Here is a 24,331-nt window from a genome sequence, read left to right as displayed (position 1 = left end):
TCAGCAAATAGGTTACTTGCAAATAGCTAATTATAAAATAATACGAAAATAAATGAAAGGACAAGGTCAAAAAGTCCCCTTCCTGTTCTGTATGCACAGACTCTACATGAAACTTTCAGCTGCTGTCTTGGTTTTAACTAGAAGTCAGAGAAAGAACAATATCTATCATATGGCTGCTTAGGTCTATAGATTTGACAAACACGATGTCCAAGAACTTTTCCAAGAGATAACAAAGCCTAACATTCAATCATCTTTTGCTATAATTTACAACATGCTCTGACTTCATGAAGGATCATCTTACACTAACCTTACTTACAGTGAATGGGATCACGATGCACAGCTAATTTAAACGATTCCTGTAAAACAGGGTTGGATTCAAGAAATGTCTCAATCCAAGCCTGTCTGTATGCATACAGTGGTATGGAGAAAAAGTGGTTTAGGGTTTCTGTCACGTTGTTTGCAGGTCGAGTAACGGCAGCATTAGTGTGCTGACAAAGCCCAGAGGGAAGAGTGGGTGGGGACATATTATGTGCTGCGCATTGAGACCTAACAATGTCCAGGGATTTGAATTCTAAGATGAACTCCACCTAAGGACTGAATTAACTTGCAACTGCTGACCAAAGGCAGTACCCTATTCATCTGAAAAAAGGCAAGGTAAATCTCCACCTTCACAATATAAAACTGGCCCTTGGCAGACAAAGGAAGATAAAACTTGCAGCTGCAGAAAAAAATAATGCATGTACCCAAAGATAGAAATTTCCTCACAGAATTTCAAGTGGCATCAGCCACCTCTCATGTTTTTGTCATGGAAGGGTGGGGAGGGGTGTCACATGTTTAGATATGTTGAATATCATGTTTAATCTTGCCTAATTATAAGGGGCTTCTGCTCATCATGCAGATTATCAAATTGTTTCTTCATGAGGCAGCAAAGAGGCACAGTATATATGTCATGGTAGACTCCCAAAACACCACACCCACCTAACCCTTCTGCACTGACTTTAAAGAAACAAGCGTTTCACATTATCCTGCTGAGTTTAGTACCTAATTTTTAATTTGTTTTCTACTTTCTTTTCAGTGCTCTGATCAAAAGTTATCATACAATAACTCATAACACTTTCAGAAAAATTCATAAAATATTTTAGCATGGACACACATTTAAAAGAAATTTACAGATCTGTTGTCAAAACAATTTAAGAAACTGCTAACTGAAAGAAAATTAGGTTTTCAAATACCTAAAATGTAATTAGAGTTTCTAGAATAATGCAATTTTTCAGATACTGGAAGGTCTAACACAGAACAAGTCCTCATGATTTCTGCAATCCTTAGTTCAGTAGGCTGTGAGAGGGTAGGCAGGAACGAATATAAACTGCTTTATGATACCTACTAAAACCTTTATACTGGCCATTTTAAATAGTTCTCTCAAATTATCCACTAGGTATTTTATTTCTAGAAATTAAATTTCTCCAGATTACTCCCAAATGTATTCTGCATCAAAAGCATTGTTCAATTTTTCATTTCAAATGCATATTATATGAGTTTTTAAAAAATTACCTGAATTTATACAACAAAGTTTAAGTTCTGGTAGCAGCACATATATTTAGAAGACTAAAAGGGCCTGTTAACGTTAAAGTAATTTATGTTAAAGTTCATGTTTGTGTCCCACTCTGACATAAACAACCATCCACAGCCCCTTGTTATTTAGAATACCTCCTTCGAGACACAAAGACCAGGATCACATAGCCCAGTGCCACCCAGATTTAGATGAAAAAGAAAAAGCTGAAGGCTGCACAGGGGCATCCCATTTACTATGTTTTTTCCCTCCAAAAGAGACAGTTGGAGATGGATATAAAACAAACAGATAGCACACGTATGTCAGTCAACATTGTGGAGGCACACGCAGGACATGCCAATTTCATATTAAAAGAATTGTTTAATATAAGGTTTTTGAGCTGCATTTGAAAACTTGGAAATGCAAGATGGTTACTACCTCTCTTTATACAATTTTATTTTGGGGAATATTATTAAAGATATTTTAGTGATATAAAGGAGAGACAGTTTTCTGTGACACAAGATTTATAAATTACAAGAGAAGTGTGCATCTGGATAAAAGATTTCCTAATTTTTTTCTCTGTTTCTTAAGACAAAAATTCTTAAAGAGTTTGTATGCTTTGACATACCAATTATTCTACAGCTAGCAGTTATTCTCAAGGAAGGATGCATTTATCTAGATCCAGCTATTTGGTTTTATTCAGTTTCAGCTATTTAGAGAAATGCTTTATTGAGTTTACAAATAAGGACTCTCAATATTCTATTTCCATTTCCCTTTCTATAGCATAAATCATCTGGCCTAGGCATGTCATTATGGCTATAGTTTACGTGATGCAACATGACAGTTAAGATGTACTGTGGTAATTTGAGTGCTTTCAGCGTTATTGTAGTATCAAAAATTTATATGGTTCAGTTATTAAGGCAAATTGCTTCATTCATACAGCAATATCTGACAGTAACCACAAAGGACCTCCAAATTACACTGAAAAAATATCTTCCACATTCAAATAATGTGTGCATATTCCTACCATTATTTCGCTCACTGACTAGAAGCAAGATGAAATTCTGTCAGTAAAAGTATCAGTTCATATTTCAGGGTAAGTTCACCAGACATGCAATATTACAGAAGAAACTGCCCCTTGCCCAGCTAAGTGAGCCTGACTCTCTTTAACAATTTATAGGCCATGAACAGGATGCCCAATTCTTTGGAATGATGCTATTTAGTTTCAATGTGCTCACTTACCTTCTGTCTTGTTGATTTTCAGCCAACAGGAAGAAATAAATAAATAAGAGGTTGACTAGCCTGAAGAGACTACAGAGGAAAATGTGCTCAAATACACCAGTGTTAGCATTTCTGATAAGTTTTAGTATAATCAGGGTTACAGGAAATGGAAAGTTGTTAAGCTTTCTTCACATTTAAGACTCATTCAGTCTTCAGTTCTAGTCTCTGGAAAAAAGTGATATTTTCATGAAAGTATTTTGGATTTGGTATTAACCTGTGGGGCGTGAATATGTGCATACATGCACGCTTAGATACATGCAGACTTAAATACCTGCATCAGAACTGTCACAAAGCATTTTCTGAGTTCCAGGGCAGAAAGCTCCCCACACACAAGTTTCCTGACAAACACTAAAGTTTTGCAACACACCTCCACAGCATCTGAAACACAACTTACATCTCTGAAAAGCAGATGAGGGAACTGGTTTTGAAAGCAGAGGACAAGGTGGGAAGAGAGCAGGCCAACCTGAACCACATACCAGCTAGTTCATTCAAAAACCAATGCTGTGAACTGAACTAGCTGGACTTCTCTAACACCCAACAGCAGGAGACCAAAGAGGGCTCAAGGTTGAAGATACTCAGTTAATTTGGTTTACCTAACTTTTTGCCTCACAAGGATACTACACACAAGTGATTCCTTTCTGTTTGCAATTTTGCTGGTCAAATAGTTAACCAATTTTATCCTAACTCTGTTCCACCCTCCTTCAAAGACTTACTTTTTTTCTCAATAAATCTAATTAGTGTTTAGGCAAGTACCACTTGCACTTACTTTGTTGCCCAAATAAGAACTGGGTGCGCTCCAATAGTAAAGCTGTGGAAGTACTTTTTGCGCAGCCACATTGCTGATGCTAAGCTGCTGACGCCCATCAAATCTCTCTTCCATGGGGATAACTCTGATGAGACCTGGTAAGTCAGTCAGATACCAACCATTCATGTCTTCTATCTAAAATGATAGGAAAATAAATAAATAAATAAAAGCCACATTACAGTAAGAATCAGGACATTGATAATTTCAATAGTTACAGCCAGTCATTCTTCCATTATTTAAAAAACTGATTAGATTTAATAGCAGTGTAGGCACCAAAGAAAACACGAAGTAATAATGGCAAACATTTCCTATTGTATATGACTGGGAATTATAACTTCTCAGTTTGAAATAACTGCAAGTATTTGCATCCTGGTCCAGAAGAAGGAAATTCCAACATACAAACATATGTGCAAGAGTTATCTACAAATATTTTCCAAGCTTTCAACAAATAATATCAATCACAGATTGTACAGAAGATGACCTGAAAAATGGATATATACTTTCTGATATGTAGGCAGCATAGTTTATACTACTTTTCAATTCTACAACCTTACAACTTAACAAGGCCAAATATACTTTTTATACTTTTACACCTTTTTGTTGCTGGAAAGCACCAGGATTTGAATTTCTGAAATCCTGTAACTAGAAATGAGTCATCAGTGAAGAGCACACTGTCCATACAAAGATGGTTTCTGGAGCCCGTATACAAGCAGAACAATAAATGAGCTCAGCCATGGAATGGAAAATTTCTCAGTTGCTGGCATGTAAATGAGAACATTAGACATATATGATGTTACTTGCAGACTTCCAGCATAACAATACGGCCAAAATCCAGACCTGGAACACATTTCCCAAACTCAATCTACAGGCATGAATATGTAGCAAACATCCGTTTCAGTGGCATCAGTGTCTGAGCGTTGAGAACTAATTTACAGTTTAGAGTACATTTGCAGGCTAAAGACATTTTTCTACAGTGCAAATAGGAAGAGTAGGTTCATCTCCCTCTCACATCCTTTCCAAGGAATGCAGCATAAAAAGAAATGCATTCAAAATCTCCCTGAAAGGCATTCCTTTTTCTTACTTAAGCTGTGTGTTGTACATTGAGTGTTTCCAAATTCTTAATTACTTAAGGTTTAGAAATTTAATAATTACCTAGAAAAGAGGTTGCCCTATGGATATGATGCATTTAACTCAGGAGTGATTATGTATGCACATTACAGGACTGTGTTACTGTGTTTATGCATATGGCTTCATTTTTTTATTGTTATAGCTTCTTTTGTGCTTTTCACTGTTCTAATTGCTCTATTTCAGAATTTTCTCACAAAGAAGAGAGACAAAGCTTACAAGCATTTTCTTCTGGATTAATGAAAAATACCATAAAATTGTATAGATTTTATTAATAGCTGCAGTTGAAAGGGACCCACAAGGAACATGCATGATTTTCTAATAAGAAAAAGCCTAGTGACAATGGTTAGTGACAACACAAAAAACACAGAGCAATGAGATGTGCTGCTATGGTATGATTTTTCTTACACTTCTGTAGGTAAAGGCAGAGTGTGTGCAGATGTTTGTTTTCCCAGAGCAGAAACACTCCTCACAGCCTTCAGGATTATTTTGCTGAAGATTGAAGAAGCCTGGTTTGCAACGGTCACAGTTTTCTCCTTCAACATGTTCCTGGAAAGGCACATTAGAATATTACTACAGTTGACATAGATGAGAATTAGGCATTTTTATTCTTCAGGCTTTTTATTCTTCAGAAGGATTCTAAAGACATTCATAGGAAAGACTTATTTGTTAATGTTAGAAGCAAATCCTTTACACAGTAAAAGGTGCTATGTGTCTGCATGTAACTAATAGGACATGAAATACGGACATTAAAAGAGTCACCATTCCTCATCTCTAGGAATGGACATACTTAATTTCAGGTAAAAATCTAATTTATATCCTTTACACTTGGGAGTCTCAGAGGGGTAGGAGGTAGGGGACAATGTTACGACCTCAACAGCTGTAGTATGTAGGTAGGGCTGACAAAATCCATGCACATCCAGCTGATGAAAACTACAGGTATGTGGCAGTAGCTGTACTAATCACTCAGAGTGATGAGAGATCTGTCATTAATAGCTGAATTCAGGATAAAAACAAGAGCTAAACAGGCTACACTTCTTCTTTCCATAACTACATGTGTTTGCCAGCCATGCAGCCAGGTTTGGAAACTCGTCCCCTGCAAGAAGACAGGCACTAAATATACATGAGCTATTCTAAACTTAGCATTTTGTACATATACTTTTCATAGAAAGCTTATGTTGTACATTAAGTCCTACTGTCTTACACTATAAATCAATTTGTCCTATAGGCAAAATTAAAGCTATGTTTTCTACATGGTGTGTGTGGCAGAAGGCTCATGATATGGTGCTGGCTTCGTAATTCAGTATTTTCACCAACACAGTTCAGAAAATACTCCCCGTTTCACAGGTATTGTGCACAGTCTCTTCAACCCTGGAGACAGCACTCTGTGGAATGCACACAAGACTGAACTGTTGGCTTTACATCAGCAGAGAATGAACACATCATAAAAACCCTGCCCACACTGTGTAGTCTAGGATAGCTCAAAATACACAGCTCTGAAGAAAATTCACTGAAGGCCATTTGATAGCCTCCTGGTTAAGATGTAGCAAACCTGGCAAAAAAAGGGCAAAGCAGGTAGATGTATGGGAAGAAAGCATATCACACATGAATGAAGAGAAAATAGAGACATTGTGCAGGAAGGAGCAACAATTTGAAAAAAAGGGAGATACAAAGAAAATGTAATAATGTTTTTACCACTAATTTTACAGTAACAATATGTATAGCATAGAATCTTTGCTCCGTCTCTACTGCTGTGCTCTACACTCCTCTTCAGTAATATACAGACTATTAAACAAACCACAAATATCTTCAATAAAACTCAAGGTTATAAGGAAATTACATTTAACTTCAACATCTCATGAATCTCAAGACTGGCATTTTTACATTTTCACCAAAAATCTTGGGATTAATCAATGCATATTACCACCATGGGTATGTCAAAATTAACTGGCTACTCATGCTTCATGTGAGTAATAATGTGGGCAACATCTGGGCACAAAGATATTCTCACCCATTATTTAAAAAACTACAAATATGAACACTGGTCCCAAAAGTTTCACACCGTGTTGATGTGCTTAGTATGTGCAGAGCAGGAAGTGGGAAAATAAAAAGAGAGCTGCAAACCAAATGTGTTTAAATGCAAAGTTGCCCACTCCGCAGTCACAATCATCTGTGAGTAAAAGCTGTAGAACTCCATTGAGTAGGCAGCAAATTCAGTGAATAACAGATAAATAAAACTCAGAGTAGGAAAGGAGATCTAACCAATCCTTCAGCAAATAAAACAATGTTTCTGCAACCCCACGTATTTCTCAATACTTTTCAGTGCAGTATTAAGCTATCCAAAGATGAGACTTTGACCATATACCTTCATAAACTTCCAATAATTAGTGAAAAAGGCATTTATAGTTGCCCCCCTCCTTTCTGTATTTTAATTTACTCTAGTTAATGTGGTAAAGATAACAATCTAATGCCCACTTTATTGCATTTTGCTGCTTACAGTCAGGACTGCTTTTCAGCAATTTCCTTTACAAGAAAACTATCTTTAGCAAATTTACAGCCCATCATAGGTAATTGAAAGATGTGATTAAAAGAAAGGAAGCATTTTCCTAAGACCTGCTATTAACCAGAGATCCCACTTTGTTCTTCATATGAAGCATAACTAATCTGATGATTTCAGCGTCCCTTTGACCATATTCTGCTTTGATTTGAATTTGAAAATTGCTAGTGAAATTAAATGTGTATGCATTTGTATCTCAGCTATCTACAAAAGGTATCATTTTTATCCCACAAGCACTTATAAAGGGATTGGAGGAGCACAAAGAAGACAAAAGATGAACACTGAGAGAAAAGTGTATATAATGAGAACTCTCTGGGCTAGGAAAAATTATTTCTATTCCTTATTTGTTCATTTTGGTCTGCGTGTACTAACAGGTCACTTTGGCTTTACATGAATAACATCATAAGAATCATTAAGCAGTATTTATCTGGTATTTAGCATAATACATCTTCATCAAAGCTCCATTTCAAGCCAGGACACAGCAAAATCATCCTCTTATGATCTTCTAGACTTGATGGCTAAGTAATTAGAAATGTGATATGGATGATTTTTTTCTGACAGAGAGCACGTGGCTGTTACATAAAGCGAAGATAAGGTTAATTCTCTGAGTAGATTTCTATGCTATTCACCTGTCAAACCAAAGCTTTGTGTGTGTCTGCAGCATGAGATTGAAGCATTTCTTGTACTTTTCTGTATTTAGGAATGTCATGTAAGTATTTTGAAATTCTCATTTGTGATTAATTCTGCTAACTAAATTTTGGAAGGGAATTCCCACAAGCACAGTAAAGAAAAATTGATCCACAGTACAGGGAGCTGTCCTTTGGGCATATTCATGGCCACTTACTAGATTGTGACTTAGAAAGCACAACCATTTTTAAAGCCTTTCTGATAGCTAGGCATAAGTGGATGCATGTGCTTTAAAATGTTTTTCATTTCAATATAATAACAAGATATAGTTTGAGGGAAATACCCAATGGCATACAGAGAAAAACCCTCTTAAATTTTCTTCCCAGAAATTAAGAAATTCATCCTACAAAAAGGATAGATTTTCTTTTTTTAAACATGTCAGATATTTCTAAAACAACCATCCCAATGCAGGAAAGAATGTCATATATCCATAATGACTACTCCTAAAAGGAAACCTCCTTGGTTTAATGGATCATCAGGTCACTTCATTTTCTCTTTTTGAAATCACATTTACAGGTTAGTTTTAGAATCCACAATATTGTAAACATATAGCTTCTCAGTAGGTGAGAACAGAGTTTGAAATAAATGACTCACAAGCTTTGTAAGTATCCCTTCATTATAGATTTCTAAGGACTTGTTTGACTGGCAGCAGGCTCCTAGGTAAATATGTTGATTGCAGTGAGTTGTGAGATGACAAAAGACCATGTAGGATTTTGTAGGACCAAGAACAAGTGTTCTGTGAGAAGTGGCTAACATACATACTAACACAGCTAGGTAAAATAGTGGAATACTCTGGCATAATAAAAGAACATTAATGCAATCTTTCAGTATCATTAGTATCCTTGGCTCAGAAGAATTCGACATCCATACCTTGCAGATGCAGGGACCTATGCAAGGATCATCATTTTCACTGCCCTCAAGGGAGCAGTTGCAGGGCAGGCAGTCAGGATATCCTGTATAACCCAAGGCACAGCGATCACAGCTTTCTCCTGCATAGCCAGTCTTGCAGTGACAGAAACCAGGCAACAAATCTATGAGAAGAGGGAGAAAACATGTTTCATTTGTCATTATTATTGTCAGATATGCGTGTTAGAGTGCTCAAGGCAACACCTTTGGTAGGTTTAATGTAAGGGGGTGTTTACTGCTGCTCACACCACCATCTATAACTCAGAGTCGTCTGAGAGAGGCTAGAATGAGCAATGTAAGAATAGGGCAAGTATACAGTTATTTGAATTCTGAGTTTCCAGAAATCTGCATAGTAGAAATCTTGAAAATCAAAACATATCCCTACTTCCTTGCATCTAACAGTCCCTAAAAACCTTCTCTTCCATCAATTCATCTAAAGGCCTCTCAACATGCTTTTACTTTCAGAATCCATAAGGCTCCCTGGCAGGGAATTTCACATTTGGCTAAATCATTTCACTTGTATAGTGTGAAAAAAAACACTGCTAAATCTCTGTTTACTGCCATCTAATTGTCATATCATAGAAAAGAGCAAGTAACCATTCAACTTTATCCATGTATCTGTGATTTCAATATACATCTAGTAAATTCTTAATTCGTACCCCATGAACTCCTAAATTTACTCAGTATCTCTACATAGAAAGTGCTTGGTATGGCCAAAAACTGCTGCTGTCTTTCTCTGCACTGTTTCCATTTCTTATAAATTATTTCAAAAGGGAGTGCATAATGCAGATTGGATTTTCTGATGATTTTTTTTCAGTTGTTTTTTTAAAAGAACAGTAATATATCCTAAGGCCCTGTTGATGTTCTTGACTACTGCTGAAACAGAACTGAGTTGACAGACCTGAGGCACAGTCCGAGGTAATTCCAAGAACTGTTTCACTGCTGGTAGTGCCTAATTCAGGAATCACCGCAATCACTGTATGCAAGTAGAACTACTTTTCTCAGTGTTCTACTTTCCCTGTAATTGCTACAAAAATTCATCATTTATTTTACTACCCAGCCACTGACTATCTTGAGATCCTTCTGAACATTTTGCAGTTCATACATTTTTCTCTGCTGAAAGATTTTGTACTTGCTAACTTTGTCACCTTCCTACTCATCCCTTCTCCAGGTTAAATATGAATATTTTGAACAGTTCATATTGATCATCAGTGTGAAAATGGTCCATTTATCCTTTTAACCAAGTACTAAGACATGAAAGAACCTTTTCTCCTTATTCTATTACACTTTCCTTTGTGGATTTTGGTAAAAGATCTTGTCAAAACCTTTTGAAAATCAAAATAAAATATTAATCAAATGAGCCTTTTTTCACATACTCATTTAATCCTTCAAACAGATTCACAAGGCAGACTGTCCTCTACATAAAACCCCTAGTCTTGGGGTTTTTCCCATTTTTTACATTTGAGAAATGGAATAAATCCTTTATTGTAATTCTAGTAATTTCCATGGAACAGAAACCAGACCTTCTGATTCTAGTTTCCTGGAACATCCTGTCTTTCTTTTGGATAAACAGTGTCTATTTAATATTAATGTCTGTTCTAAAAAATATTATAAGCTATATTTAATGCCTCATGCAACTCAATTTTCAACTACTCAACTCATCCTGAAGCCATGGATAAATATGCTATCTGCCTGACAAATTTTGATTCTGCATTTATCAGCTGGCTCTAAATCTGACACTTCTGTTTGAGGCAGTTCTTCTGATTTGTCCCCATGAATGAAGACTCCCAAGTGGGAAATTCCCTGAGCTATTCTACTCACTGTTAAAAAGAATTAATATAACCTTTCTGCTGTGCCCCCTTCTTTCTTGGAATGTCCATTTTTAAGTAGATTACACCTAAACCACATTTATCTTCTACTGCATTTGAATCTCTAGCAGTCTGTTTGATTCTGAAGTGTCTGAAAAAGTACCTCTTAGCAACATCTAAGTATTAATCAAATTATTCCTTAAAATATGTGTATTTATTATTAAGAGTACGACTTTCTGGAACCTGTCACAATATATATTCTTTTCTATTATCCTCAGTTAGAAATAACTTCTGATTTTCAGTGAGTTTTTTACATTGTTTAAATAGACACACCTTTTTTGTTGTTGTTGTTAGCTTAATTGCATTGCTTGAATAATTATGAACCAGAGAAATGCATCTTCTCGGAATGTCTAATATGCAGTCTATAAACCCTAAGCTTGCCATTAGCAGTCTTGGACCGTTCATTTTTATTTTCCTTTTATAGATTTCCTTGTTTTGATTAAGTTGTTTTTCAGGGAGGCATTCTCATTCCTACAAGAATGTTGAATTTGACTGCCCTTCAGGAGGACGAGTTTTAAAACAGTCCCTCATGCATAAATCCAGAGGTGCTTTGCCTTTTTATGGCTTCTCTAACTAGCCATTTGAAGAAGCAGACACCTACAGGAGTTTTAAATTATATTATCTGTTAGTCTATACAGAGGTGAAATTCAATCTGTCTACTCTAAGTTTGAAGCAACTTTGATCTCCTGTAGCACATCATACCAACTGTCACCTTCTTGATCTGTCCTAATTATATACAGAATTTCAGTGCATGAAATTTCTGTTGCTTCCTATCTCAAAGTGATGTGCTCCATGGGTTTTGATGCTTTTGGCTCAGCTGATTCTCAAATTTCTGAATTATTCTCCTCTCAAACAGCTACCATCAAGGCCCTGCAGCACAGCAGGACACAAGCTTTTGTAATCTGGGTCAATGCATCCTAACTGGACAATCTGGAACAGAGAAACTTTTGTTCCTTCCAAATGAAAATAGCAGGCTATACTCCAGGGTTCAGCAGTAAGAGACATAGGCAAGTCTTTAGACTTTAGAAGTGAGACCACCTCATATTAAAGCTTCAGGAACTCATGTCTCATAAATCAAGCCTCAGAAAGCTCAAATTCAATTACATGGCTCAGTATGGTGCTCCCAAATACTAACTAAAATCTATAGTCTCTCCTCCATTGCCCAATCCATCCATTTTTTTAGTTCCCCAACAAGAACGATCCCTTTCCTGCTCTTCCTTTCTGTGCAATTATTGAAAACTCTACTGTCACCAGCCCAGCTCACCCCATTCTCATACAGCACACACAGGTACGGATAACCCCAGCACAACGCTTACCAAGAGACCTCACTCTCCTCATGAGAGAGAGGAAGGGAGGCCACTGCTACCTATCAAACATTCTTCCAGCTCTCGAACATGTTGATATGTGTACTTGATTTGGCTCCATGCCTTCTTTCATTTACAGCCCTTGCAAGATCTCAGCTCTCCCTGTGTCTACACTGTGTTTACACAGAGTGCAAACTCCTCTCAGCACCCCCCTGGTTATTTTTGATGAGGCTGCTGTGGTGCATCTGTAATGTACATTATGTCAACAGTCTGACTACTTTCAATTTAGGGCAGATATTTCAGGTCTTTCTCTTGCTTTTGTTGTAATTAACTGATATTTCAGAAGAAGGACATCTTTTGCTTTTGGTCTGTGATTTCACAGGTCTTGTTTGAATGGGGCTTTATTTGATGAAGCCGTTATTTCCTGTTTTCTGCCTGTATATTATCAGTTTCTGTCCTGTCTTTCAGCATACAGAGGCTTTGAAAATGCACCCTAGAGGATGAGTCATCTTGAAATCTGAGTTTTACCAGTTAGTTTTTCCTAGCCTAGCAGTCTTTAAAAACTGCACAAAAATAAATGCATGCAAAAGCATGAACCAGATCCTTGAAAAACCTGCGATTCTAGGAGTGGCCTCCTGTCACTTTCACTCCTGATCAACAGTGTTTAAATTTCAAAAATAATTTCATGGAAGTCAGTGGGACTGCATGCTGAACAAAACCTGAATAAAGATAGAGATGTCTGGATCTTACTTACCCTAAAGTGTCTGAGGACTTTTTCAGCAAAAATAAACATCTGTCATTGGGATTATATTGTACATAAAGAGGCAACAGGGGAAAAATAGCATGCCTTGAAGACTGAGTCACAAAACTTTGCCAGGTTCCAAACCTGTCAGTTCTTGCAGCTGATTAAGATCTAGGTAAAATGGCTATTTGTTAAAATCTAGCCATTACAGCTTGAAACAAGAGTACCAATTCATGGAGAAAGCCTTAATTACTGGAGTACAGAGTAGTTTTAAATGGCTGGACCTTTGCTTCTGTATGGAAAACTGCAATATCAGCAATGGTCAAATTTAGCAATTAGGATGAATTGAACACAGATGGAAAACTTCAGTTTTAGAATTATGTCCTTTCAGTTACAAAACCTAAAGTCATCTTCATCAGTTTATTTTATGATTGATTCTAAGCTTCTCTTTTTTATATTTCTCACTAACATATTATATAGGATTTTTGTGAGAGAATACTTAAAAAGCATTCTTGAAGATTCAAAATCAAAAATACCCTTTACAAGCAATAATAATACTTGATTTTAGACTATTGACTGAGATACGTGAGGACAAAGAGATCAAAATGGAAATTATACATGAGATACAACAATACTGCTTTCTTTCCTGAAACAATGAATGCTATATTATAAAGCAGCTTCTCTATACCCTTCTCTTATCCAGCAAAACCTGATTATGACTACAGGATGCAGTCATTTAAATCCTCTTGATGCACTTCATCAGTGCACCAGTTATTATAGTATTTGCTACAATTTTCCATTTTAATTGCCGCTTACCTACTGTATTCAAGAACAGAGAATGTACAGCCTCCAGCTTTATTTTACTTGAGAACTGTTCACAGTGGCTCTATATCCCTAGTGATGTTCCTTACTATCATATTTCCATTTAATTTTAATGTCTTTTACCTTTTCAAAGCATTTACTTAGCACACATTTGAAAAGGATATTCCCATCCTACACCAAGCAAATAATTTATCCTCATCCAACCAGCCAGTGACTCTTCAACCCACCTAGAGTGTTCATTCTGGTTTACTGGTGAATATGGATTCCTTCAAACAGATCATGCTTTCCACCCTTTCCTTTATGAACACTCACCAGTGCTTCAAACCCAATTGCTGCCCAGGGTGAGCAGCACGCAATAAAACGAACACTATCAGTGTACTGAATACAAATGCGAGCGGGAAAAATGGGAAGAAGTGATCTGTTTTCAGGATAGTTTTATGCTAAAAATTATATCCAGACTCACTCTTGATTCTAAAACAACCTCTTCTGTTACCACAACAATCTTTTCTTCAAAGAAATATTAGAAAGGCTTTTCCTTTCAAATGGAATTATTTTGTCTTTTTTTGTTGAATAAGGCATTACAGTCACGAATATGTGACCAAGCAAGAAGTAAACAGCTTTCCGAATGTGTGGAGCCTTATTTAGTAAAACTAAAAAAAAAAAAAAAAAAATAAAAAAAAAAAAAAAAGGCAAATAAACAGTAAGAACAAAGAGCAAGTCCATTGTAGACAGAATAGCTGTGATGGCCAGATATATGTAGACGTGGTTTATTTTTGTTGTTGTGGTCTTAAAACAGGCAAACAATAAGATGGATATCAAAATTATCCTCTGGCTACTGTCCAGACAATGCAAAGTGTCTGCTTCTCACTAGACTTCCAAGACTGGGCAGGACACAGACAACTGGTCTCAAGAACAAATGCACAGACTACTTTGGGGAGGGAATTCCATATATGATGGCAGTTTTATCTAAACAACAATTTTATCTAAACAACAATTGTCCTTGTCACATATAAGAATAAATAGTTTAAACACACAAAATAACCTCTACAGTAAATAACTTGGGAAGAGAAGGCATCAATGAGTTTAGAAAGGAATAAAGGAAAAAAAATTCTTTATGTGTTGCTAATAGCAGATTCAACAGATATTAACATGTTCAAAAGCAACAGGCCTCCAATTAACTGCAGCAGCATGAGGGAGTTTCAGGAAGATGAGGAGAAGCTGGTTACAATCAAGTCAGAAAAAGATGAGAATTTTCATTTAGTGAAGAGAACAAACAATCTCTGGGTTTTGGGACTGGAGAAACTAGAGCATTCCACAGCTTCTTTGAATGCCTGGGGCCAGATGAGCTGGACTGGCTACTGCTATAAAAGTAAAAGGTGGAAAAGCAGAAAAATAATCCAAGATGTTACCTTCAACATGTTAGCATGACATGTTTCTTGATTTTCTAGAAAAACATAGTTTATAATCCAAACAGGAGCTTGATTCTCTTCCTAGAGATACTCAGAAATGAGGCAAAAGAAGAATTTGCCAGGAAGATCATAGCACTAAAAACGCAGAACGAGACATAGCAAGGTGTCAAAGCACAGTACCACCTTGTCAGATTCAGAAAGTGTAAGCAGATTTAGAGAGCAACTATGAGATAGTTTAGATCTGCCGAATGCTCAGAGGCATAAGACATTTTGAGAGCTCCTAAGGACACCATTACTGAAACTAGATGGAAAAACGTCTCTCTCTTTTTGCTTTCCTCTTGCAAGAGAGGAGTTGGCAGCTTGTTAAGTGCTGATCAGCTGCCACACCCCAGGAGGATGACCCACACCAGGGGCTGGAAAAGGTATGAAAAGAGAGACTGCAGCAAGGACTGGAGTGAGAGACCAAGCATCTGTGTAACATGCAAGTGGGGCATCACGTTTTTTGGAATTAATCATTCCCCATCTCAAAATCACAGTCCAAGACGTTCCTTTGTTGCACTATCTGTCATTTGTAACCTGTTTAAGTCTCACCTGCAGGCTTGGTACAGGCATTGGAGAGTCTTGCTGTGTTTTTGCCAGCTTTGGGATTCATCTTCCCTTCTGCTGGTACTGTCTCTCATATCACTCCATGTGATCCTGCATGTGATACTGCACTGGGTATCCATGCCCAGGTGCTGGCAGCAGGGAGGGGGCTGCAAGGGCAGCCTCTGTGAGGAAAAGGATAGGGCTGCTCTGCGCTAGACACAGCCAGCTCCCAACAGGGCACACAGGACTGTCAGAACAGAACTGCTATGACTCCTGCTTGCCATCACCCTGCATCACTTGCGGTAGTGGGGGAAGAGATAGAAGAGGAGTCTGGAATGAAGAAGTAAGTTTGAGTCAGGGGGAAAAAAAAAATAAGGTGGCAGAAGAGGTGTATTTTTAATATTTGTCTATGCTTATCACTACCTGAAACTATTTAAATTGGCAATAACTTAACTTTCCCCAAGTAAAGTTTGTTTTGCCCAGGATGATAACTGGCAAATGATTTCCTGGTCTTTACTTTGGCCCATGAGCTGCTTCATCTTCTGTTCTGCCCCTGTCCTGCTGAGAAGGGCAGTGAGAGAGTGGCGGAGTGGGCAGCTTCAGCGGGCCAAGATTAACACAGCAGAGATACCCCTGGGACAGTAAATCAGTATCATTTTATTGAACTGATGCAATCAGTACATGGTTATTACAGTAGATTATGGACCCTGTCTTTGCACCTTTGCTATGTTGCTTTTATGTTCTATTGATCTCTGTTTTAAAGGATTGCTACGTCTCATCAATAGATTGTAATTAGCCCAATCTATAAATCTCTTAAAAACCGACCTTGAGATTTGTTATCTTCCTACAGTATTTTCACATGTTTTACAATGAAAGAACCAAAAAATATGGCAATTCATTGCTTCTAAAGCCCAATGACCAGTTCATTGTCTATGTGAAGACAGCTTTTACAGGGCTATGGTAAGCATCTTGTAATCTTACATGAATAACACAGAAAGCAAATAAATACCTTTCAAGAATACTTTTTAGATTTCAAATGGAAATATGCTTAAATAGGAAAAGATATTATAATATCGCTGTTGCATGAGTTTTAATCTCCATGGTAAAAGAAGAAAGCTCTTTAATGCCAAAATTCTTCAATATTTTCCACTGGGAATATTCTTCCAAAAATACACAAGTTTCCCAGCCATGAATCTGAAAGAAGCCTCAACAAAGTGGGAATATGAGTTTAAAAAAAAAACAAGAACAAAAAAACCCCAAAAACAACAACAAAATTTGGCTGGATTACTGTTTACATGAGTAAAAATTTAAAAAAAGAACCATAACAAACCAAAACCAAACCTTCTGTGATTTTTTCTTGTTAAAGATACCAAAAATATGATTCATCATTTCTTTGACCGTTGCTGAACTTCATCTTTAACATCCATATACTTGAGGGATCTTACCTCCTTCCACATGTTTCTCATCCTTGACACAAGTATCATTTAAAGACCCATTTGGATCACAGGAACATGGCTGACAGGGATCTGGGTTATCTGGCAATACCTATAAAAATAAAGATGTTAGAAGAAAAAACCTTACCTTCAATAATTGGAAACTTTTATTTACAACTTAAATAAAAAGTAAGAGAGAACGGTTTCTGTGTAGGTGGCTTACACTTCAACAAAAATGAGACAGTTGATAAACTTAGTCCATGCAGACTACAACCAGAAAAAAAGGCCTCAAATTGCACCAGAGACTGGATATTATGAAAAATTTCTTCACAAATAGGGTTGTCTAACACTGGAATGGACTGCACCAAACAGGGTGGAGTCACCATCCCTGAAGGCATTTAAAAGATACATAGATGTGGCACTCAAGGACATTGTTTAGTGGTGGACTTGCCAGTGTTAGGTTAAGGATTGGACTCAGAGGTTCTTTCCAAAAGAAATTATTCGAGGTTTGGTGGTTCTATTAAAGTTAAATTTGGGGTTTTTATTTAAAAATACGTAGTGACACAGACGCAAATATGTCTTCAACTGAAAAAATACCAGGTGTAAAGATTGTAACGGAACTTTATATAATTAAAATCAATAAATGCAATGAGTAGATTTTAAGCATTTACTAACCAAAGCAATACTGACAAGATCAGTTGTTCTGGTCAGCATGATTCAAAAAACTAACCAATGTTAGTTAGTCAGTAAGAGACCAAAAATGTACAAGTGTTCCATTAAACAACAGAACAATTTCCTTTTGTTCTTGAGAGGTTACCTCAACCAAATTTAAACCTTGGTCTAATATCATATTAGGAATATAAATTAGAAGTTCTGCATGAACTAGATATATATGCATACTGTGGATATACTACACAGACACACACATATATATCAAATGCGTTTTAGCTGGATGATAACTTAAAACAGAGGAAAAAAAAATCAATAAGTGCCATGTTGCTGAAGAAATTGTTTCTCAGTACTCCTTTACTCAACTTGTAAGGCTAAATCTAGTCTATCAGGGAAAACGTAATTACTGCTATTTGCTGATGTTTTCTCTTTGAGGATTGAACACCAATCAGACTAAAGGCTATTATTTACCCAACTGAAAATATACAGATGAAATATAAACAATTCAAGCACAGGCTAATAGTGTAGCTGTCTAAAGCACAGGAATGGCCCATATTGACAATACAACCTCATATAAGATTCATCTTTTGACAGCTTCCACTTAGATGAAAATACAGTCTTATATGATGAAATACAAAAAGCAATTTCTACTGCACTGAAGTTTAAAGACATTCAAGAAAAACTACAGAATTTCAGTGCTGATTAATTCTACATTGCATTTAAAAAATAGAAATTACATTCTCTCTTTCATCAATATAAAATATAGCAATATTTCTTTGAACTTTGATAATAAAACTTGAAATTCATTACTGAGGCAAAAGTTCTGTTTACAGGACCACATCCTCTTTTAAATGAAATTGAAATACTAGCTGGAGGCCCTGACCTCAAGCACATTCCTTCATATTAACACAATTCACTTTCCTATTTCTCTGAGCGTTAACTTTATACATTTCCAGCAATGAAGATCAACCGCTGCACTGTCAGATTTGGGAGTTAACCCTCACAAAATGGCAGTCCAAACTCTTTTTAGTAACCTAAGTTGTTGCCCCGCTGAAGTGATGGTTTGAACATCAAGCCTTGCAGCGCAGGGTGGCGGGAGCAGGTGTTTACCCCTTTTGGTCTGAAGTAGCCGTCCAGACAGGTCTCGCAGTTTATGCCACTGGTGTAGCCTGAGCAATTCACACACACTCCGCCCCCGAGGTACTCCCCGTGGATATTCAAACTCTCATTTCTGTCTGCCACACCCTGATCGTAGTAACACTCCTCAGTCTTCCCGTGACAGTTGCATGCTGAAAGAGAAGGAAAGAGTTAGCAAATATTTTCCCACTGGGGATGCCCAGAAAAGAGCCATTCAATATTTTATCATTGGTTCTGTGTATATTGTAAAAGCATGCCCAAACATCCATTTACTACTTCATTTGTGAAAGGCAACGCAGTCCCATTACAAACACAGCCTGAAATTCTCTATGTTGGTTGTGTTTTTTCTCCTCAATATTTTGTCTTGAGGAGTACAGACACAGTCTAATTATGATGTTCCTGGTTTGTTTTAGTTTGTTTGACTTTTTTTTCCTGTTTAAAATTGATAGCTAGGAAACATTTTGGGGGTTGCATACACATACGGTTCATGAGAGGGTCATCTAAATTAAAGTACAAGAGGAGTTATGAGGAAAGTAGCACAATGGTATGAGTAAATTAAAGTAATTCAAATAAAAGCTGAAAGGCATCCTAAAAACATCTCACTTGCACATATGCATACAAGAATTGGGGCAGAACAAAGGGATTCCCAGTCTTAAATGTTTTGACATTTATATCTGAACTCTAGACTTCAGGTCCAAATACGGGAAGATAATCTAATGATCTGCTGCAGTGAAAATGAGGTAGCTCACTATCCCTTTCCCCATGGTATTAAAACATTCATTCCATCACAAAGAGAAATTCAAAGCTTATCAATGTTAAGCTCTCCAACGTTGTGGGGAGACATTCTCTTTATATCTGAACCAGATCCCAGCGAACTGTTTCCACCAAGACAGTACAACAATTCACTGAGTTGAACAGGGTGTAAATGTCTCTTAAAAAGTAAACATGAAATTAAATGTACCCTGCTTTCATTCTTCAATGCATTCCCAGTTCAGACTGTCCCAGACCCAACTAAAACAAAGATCTCTGTAACTCAAGCTTACAGGACACAAATAAGCAATGGCTATTCTAAGTATGGGCATATCTGATTATTTTTATTTATTTTTAATCACTCATGATAAAATTATAGCTGAAATCCTACAAATAAATAAACCCTTAATGTAATGGAGCATTAGATTTTATTATGTTCAGAAATAGTGGTATGTGACCTTTGGAAGTAAGACGTTAAAGTTCAATTATAACTACCCTTACTACAATAAATCTGAAAATTCAATTCCCACCCTGTGGGAAGTTGATATTTCAAGGTATGTTTTCATTCCATGTTGGAAAACTAGATACATTGTATTTTCTGTTAAAGAACATCAGACACTCAGCTTGTATTTTGAGCACAGAAAATAATTTGTTTTAGCAAATATGAACATTATAACATATAAAAGTGTCATTTATAAGAAATCATGCCAGTAAAGTTTCATATAATGAAAAACCTGTAAAGAGATTTTTGTACTTACCGGGGTGTAGCCTTGTTATTTTATCAAAACAAAATCATCATGATTATAAAAACTACACAAGATGATTTTTTTTTTACTATAGCATTCCTGAAATATCACCATGTTACAATAAAATACCCTGAGTTCAATAAAACCACAACTCTACATGTAATTTTTCTGCTAAGTCTTTTGAGTCAGTCTAATTAAGTGAATAACATCACATCAAATGCCATTCACAAACCAATGTGGTTAGAAACCAAATTAACTGCAAAATCACATAGGACCCAATTTCAGTTTTCAGCAGCAGTTGCAATAAATTTTCTCCTGTACTGCCTTCAACTTACGTTCACATTCATGCTTATGCAGGAGAGTGCCAGCATGCCACGGCTTTTGATGGAAACCAGGACAACACTGATCACATGTCTCTCCGCATGTGTTGTGCTCACACTGACAGACGGATTTCTAATTGAAAAGAAAAACAAATATTTACACAATGAGATGATTTGAAGAATCTGTCCATGTATGTAATACGCATTCCAGTGCAAATTATGAAAACATTAAGAATGGCTCTACTCTGTAATTCCTTTGTTTATTCATTTATGTATCCTGGATTCACCAAGTACGTTTAACTTCTATAGCTCTATCTGAAGAAAACAGCCACAAAGCAAAGGAAGATAGTTGGCCAGATAATCTAAAGAGAATCTAAGAATGCAGGAGAATTTAATTCCAACTGGATAAAGGAGGATGGAAAGTTCCCTAATAAAACAAATAAGCCAAAGTACAGGTAGCCTTTGGATACAGGAAAATGGATCTGACCCCTGAAGGAGCGACCCATTCTCCACCCTTCCCTTTGATACAGCAGTTCTGCTGCTGCACAATGAAATCAATTCTGTTGGCTGATGCAATACAAATTGCCTTTTTTTAATACTTTGCTATTATTTTTTGACTGGATAAGTCAATTTATCATATAACCTTCCAACTGTGTAACTAATTCTATGGGAAGGATAGCAGGAGTGTTTAAAGTAATAATAGATGAGCACAAGTCCAGCCTTTCAGTCCCTTTACAAAAGTGACTTTCCCCACAAGATCACCTTAGTCCCAGCATGAAAATATTACTGTAAGAAACACTCAAACTCCCTGAGCCACAGAGGCAGCTTGAAAAAAGTAAAACACCCACAGTCTGAAGAAATGAAAAGTAAAAATTGCCTTCTCGATAGTTATTTAGTGGAGGGGATCCTCTGTGGTCCTTGTGAGGCCGTACAAGGTCAAACCAGCTAGGCAGAGAAACTCCATGGCTTACAGGACAAAGCATAAATCTTGCAAAACAAAGCTAACTCAAGGACTGCTTCAGAAAATCATGGCAATATGTTCCAGAAAGTTTGCTCCTTGTAATGTTAAGGGAAAGATTCTTTCTCTAACAAGTACAGTCATAATGTTGATAAGCCTATTTTGGCAATGCTCAGTCTAAAGAATATCCCTGGAAAGCTAAACCTCCAAATCTCTTCTGGCTTGAGCTATGTCACATACGGTATTTTTTATACTGGTCAGACAACATCAGATACGTATTTGACGTTGTGCAAAACAGGACATCACACTTGTCAAAATGGCTTTATTTTATCTAGTAGCTAAATTATCTGAAGTACGTATTGATCTCAGTAGCAGCACTTATTTTCCGAGGCAGGCCTGATTCTATCAGATGGCACAGAGACAATGCTGCACTTTCACCACTAAGGGCATCTGAAACTAGTTCAACACTTGCTGTACCTATCATTACAGAAAACTCTCAGAAGGGTTAAACCAAGGAGTTTGCTCAATTTTTACAAAGATTCATAGAAATTGCTTAGAACTCTAAATGTATTCTCTATAAGATTTTGTCATTTCTTTAAATGATTTCCTACATAATGGCTTAATGTCACATACAAACAAGATTTTCAGTTAAATCCTGTAAAGCTCCTACTTAAGTGAGTAGTATATGGAGAGATCCCACACTGTGGCATGTAGTATGAATAAATAGGAAATTCAGTATTAGTGATAATGTGTGCCTAGAGTTGGATAATCAGTAACAAATTATATTTCTGTATTAATTGTATTGGTTATATTTTGATTGTACTGGTTATGTGCAAAAAAAGAGAGTTACAAGTTGAAAGATATAAATAGCTCATGATTTTCTAGATTAGCTTATCATTCAATTGATACTTCCAACACAGCCAATGCACCATTCGAGAGCCATCATGTGTTTGCAAGCATCAATTAAATATTTGACAATTATTTAGGCAACATCTTGATTAACATCAAGAAGGAAAAGAAAGAGTGTTAGTGCTCATTTCTGCAGCTACATGGTGTAACCCAGATTTCTGTTTTTCCTAGGAAACTTCCTATATGAATTATCTGAAACCTATTACTTCATTTCAGGAAAGCCTCTGCTGACACTGTATGAATGTTTATTATTCTGGCTGCTAGCACTGTTTCATTCTGGCACTGCTTCTAACGGTTCTTCTAGGTGAAAAACAGACATAAATTCACAGAATGCTGAAGAATATCAATATAAGGGTTGTTTTTTTTTTCCCCCTCATGTTCCAGCCTATAAATAAGGCACATTAGGAAAAATAAAAAATAAAAAATACATACATTGGTCACTGGATCCAGTGGACAAGCCTTCGCATGGCCTGAACATATACACATGCCTCCAACGGAGATGTCTTTTATAGAATAGTAATACTGTAAGACAAAACAGAAATTGAATTGCTAAGTGGATTCTAAAATGCAGGTGCCAAACCGCAGAATTCATTTCTTGTGACAAAACTGTCAGGTCCTGTTTTATTTCTTTTTTGATCTATTACAAATATAGCAGACAGTGTAATCCAAGCCGTGTCTTGATCAACAGATTCAGGCTGAGTGAAAGAAAGGGTGTAAATTGGCACAGTTCCATTTGTTTGAAGTCACAAAAGCCATGTCAATTTATACACAGCATACAAAAACATGAGAATAGGAAAGGGCTATATGCACACGGGATAATGAAAAGTCAAATGCTATAGAATTTATTCCCTTCAGAAAATATGAAAAGGAAAAGGCATGATGATGGGAAGAGGAGAAAAGCTAGGAAAAAGCCTATGAAACACCTTTGTTCACCTTAGCTGAGTTTAATTTGGGCATTCACTGAACTGTGGAAAGAAGAACTGTTTTTCACTATTGGCCTTTTGAATGATCATGAAACAGTCTTTATTACTGAAATTGAAGTATTTTTGACCTGTTTTTTTGCCATTTGACCATTTCTCTTTTTTCTTTGGTAAGGATTAAGAGCCCTAAGCAGAAAGTAGGATAGAAAGATATTCATAATCTTATATCACAAAGCCTGTGAAAACTGAATCTCGTTCATTGCCTTCTGTTTCAGCAAGGGTCCTGCAACAAGCTCACAGCTGGCTAATCAAACAAAACATATGCTATTTGCAAATTTTGCTATTACAGTATTCAACCTCTTTATCAGATCATGAATAAATATATCACACAAAATGAGAACTCTTATCAGTCCCAGTAAAATTTCCAACACAAAGAAAATGAAAAATTTGTGGCTACCCTCTGTTTCCTGACAGGGATGGCAAATTTCAGTTGCTCCTTGGTCCTTTGAGGACAGCCTCATGGAGACATGCCACACAGAAGTTACAGTTCTTTGCTGGTTTAAGAAATCAGTGTATCATCCTGCACTCAGTTTTCATGAGTTTGGAGTAATTTTTCAAGTGTAATTCAACTCTGTTTTTCTATTTGCTTAGAATCAGATTACTAAATGACCATTTTTACATAAACACACAGTATTCATGATTAGTGAGGCTGCAATAACTGCACTCAGCTGGAAGGGATTCTGGGCTTGTAATTCAAAACAAAATGGCTTGTTCCAAACTTTCAGAAACAGCCAGCATTCTCTATTTAGACAAGGAAATGGAAACCAGAAGTGGAGAACAGAAGAAGAA

The 24,331-nt window shown here is 36.6% G+C and overlaps 1 protein-coding gene across 4 annotated transcripts in view; it reads right to left on the bottom strand.

Moving 5' to 3' along the window:
- Positions 1–24,331, bottom strand: part of LAMA2 (laminin subunit alpha 2) — a 336,473-nt gene that overhangs the window by 190,648 nt on the left and 121,494 nt on the right. For all 4 annotated transcript variants that reach the window (XM_086877039.1, XM_086877040.1, XM_086877041.1 and 1 more), the window contains exons 6-12: positions 22,995–23,084; positions 20,711–20,828; positions 18,853–19,031; positions 17,086–17,185; positions 8,875–9,035; positions 5,169–5,309; positions 3,597–3,770 (exon numbers count right to left, since the gene is read on the bottom strand). In XM_086877039.1, coding sequence (XP_086733165.1) covers positions 3,597–3,770; positions 5,169–5,309; positions 8,875–9,035; positions 17,086–17,185; positions 18,853–19,031; positions 20,711–20,828; positions 22,995–23,084 — 963 coding nt within the window. The remainder of the gene's footprint in view (positions 1–3,596; positions 3,771–5,168; positions 5,310–8,874; positions 9,036–17,085; positions 17,186–18,852; positions 19,032–20,710; positions 20,829–22,994; positions 23,085–24,331) is intronic.

Source organism: Cyanistes caeruleus, chromosome 2 (genome assembly GCF_971803275.1).
Source record: "Cyanistes caeruleus chromosome 2, bCyaCae1.hap1.1, whole genome shotgun sequence".
Taxonomy (NCBI): domain Eukaryota; kingdom Metazoa; phylum Chordata; class Aves; order Passeriformes; family Paridae; genus Cyanistes; species Cyanistes caeruleus.
Note: the sequence above shows the minus strand (reverse complement) of the source record. Positions and strands in the feature narration are given on the sequence as shown.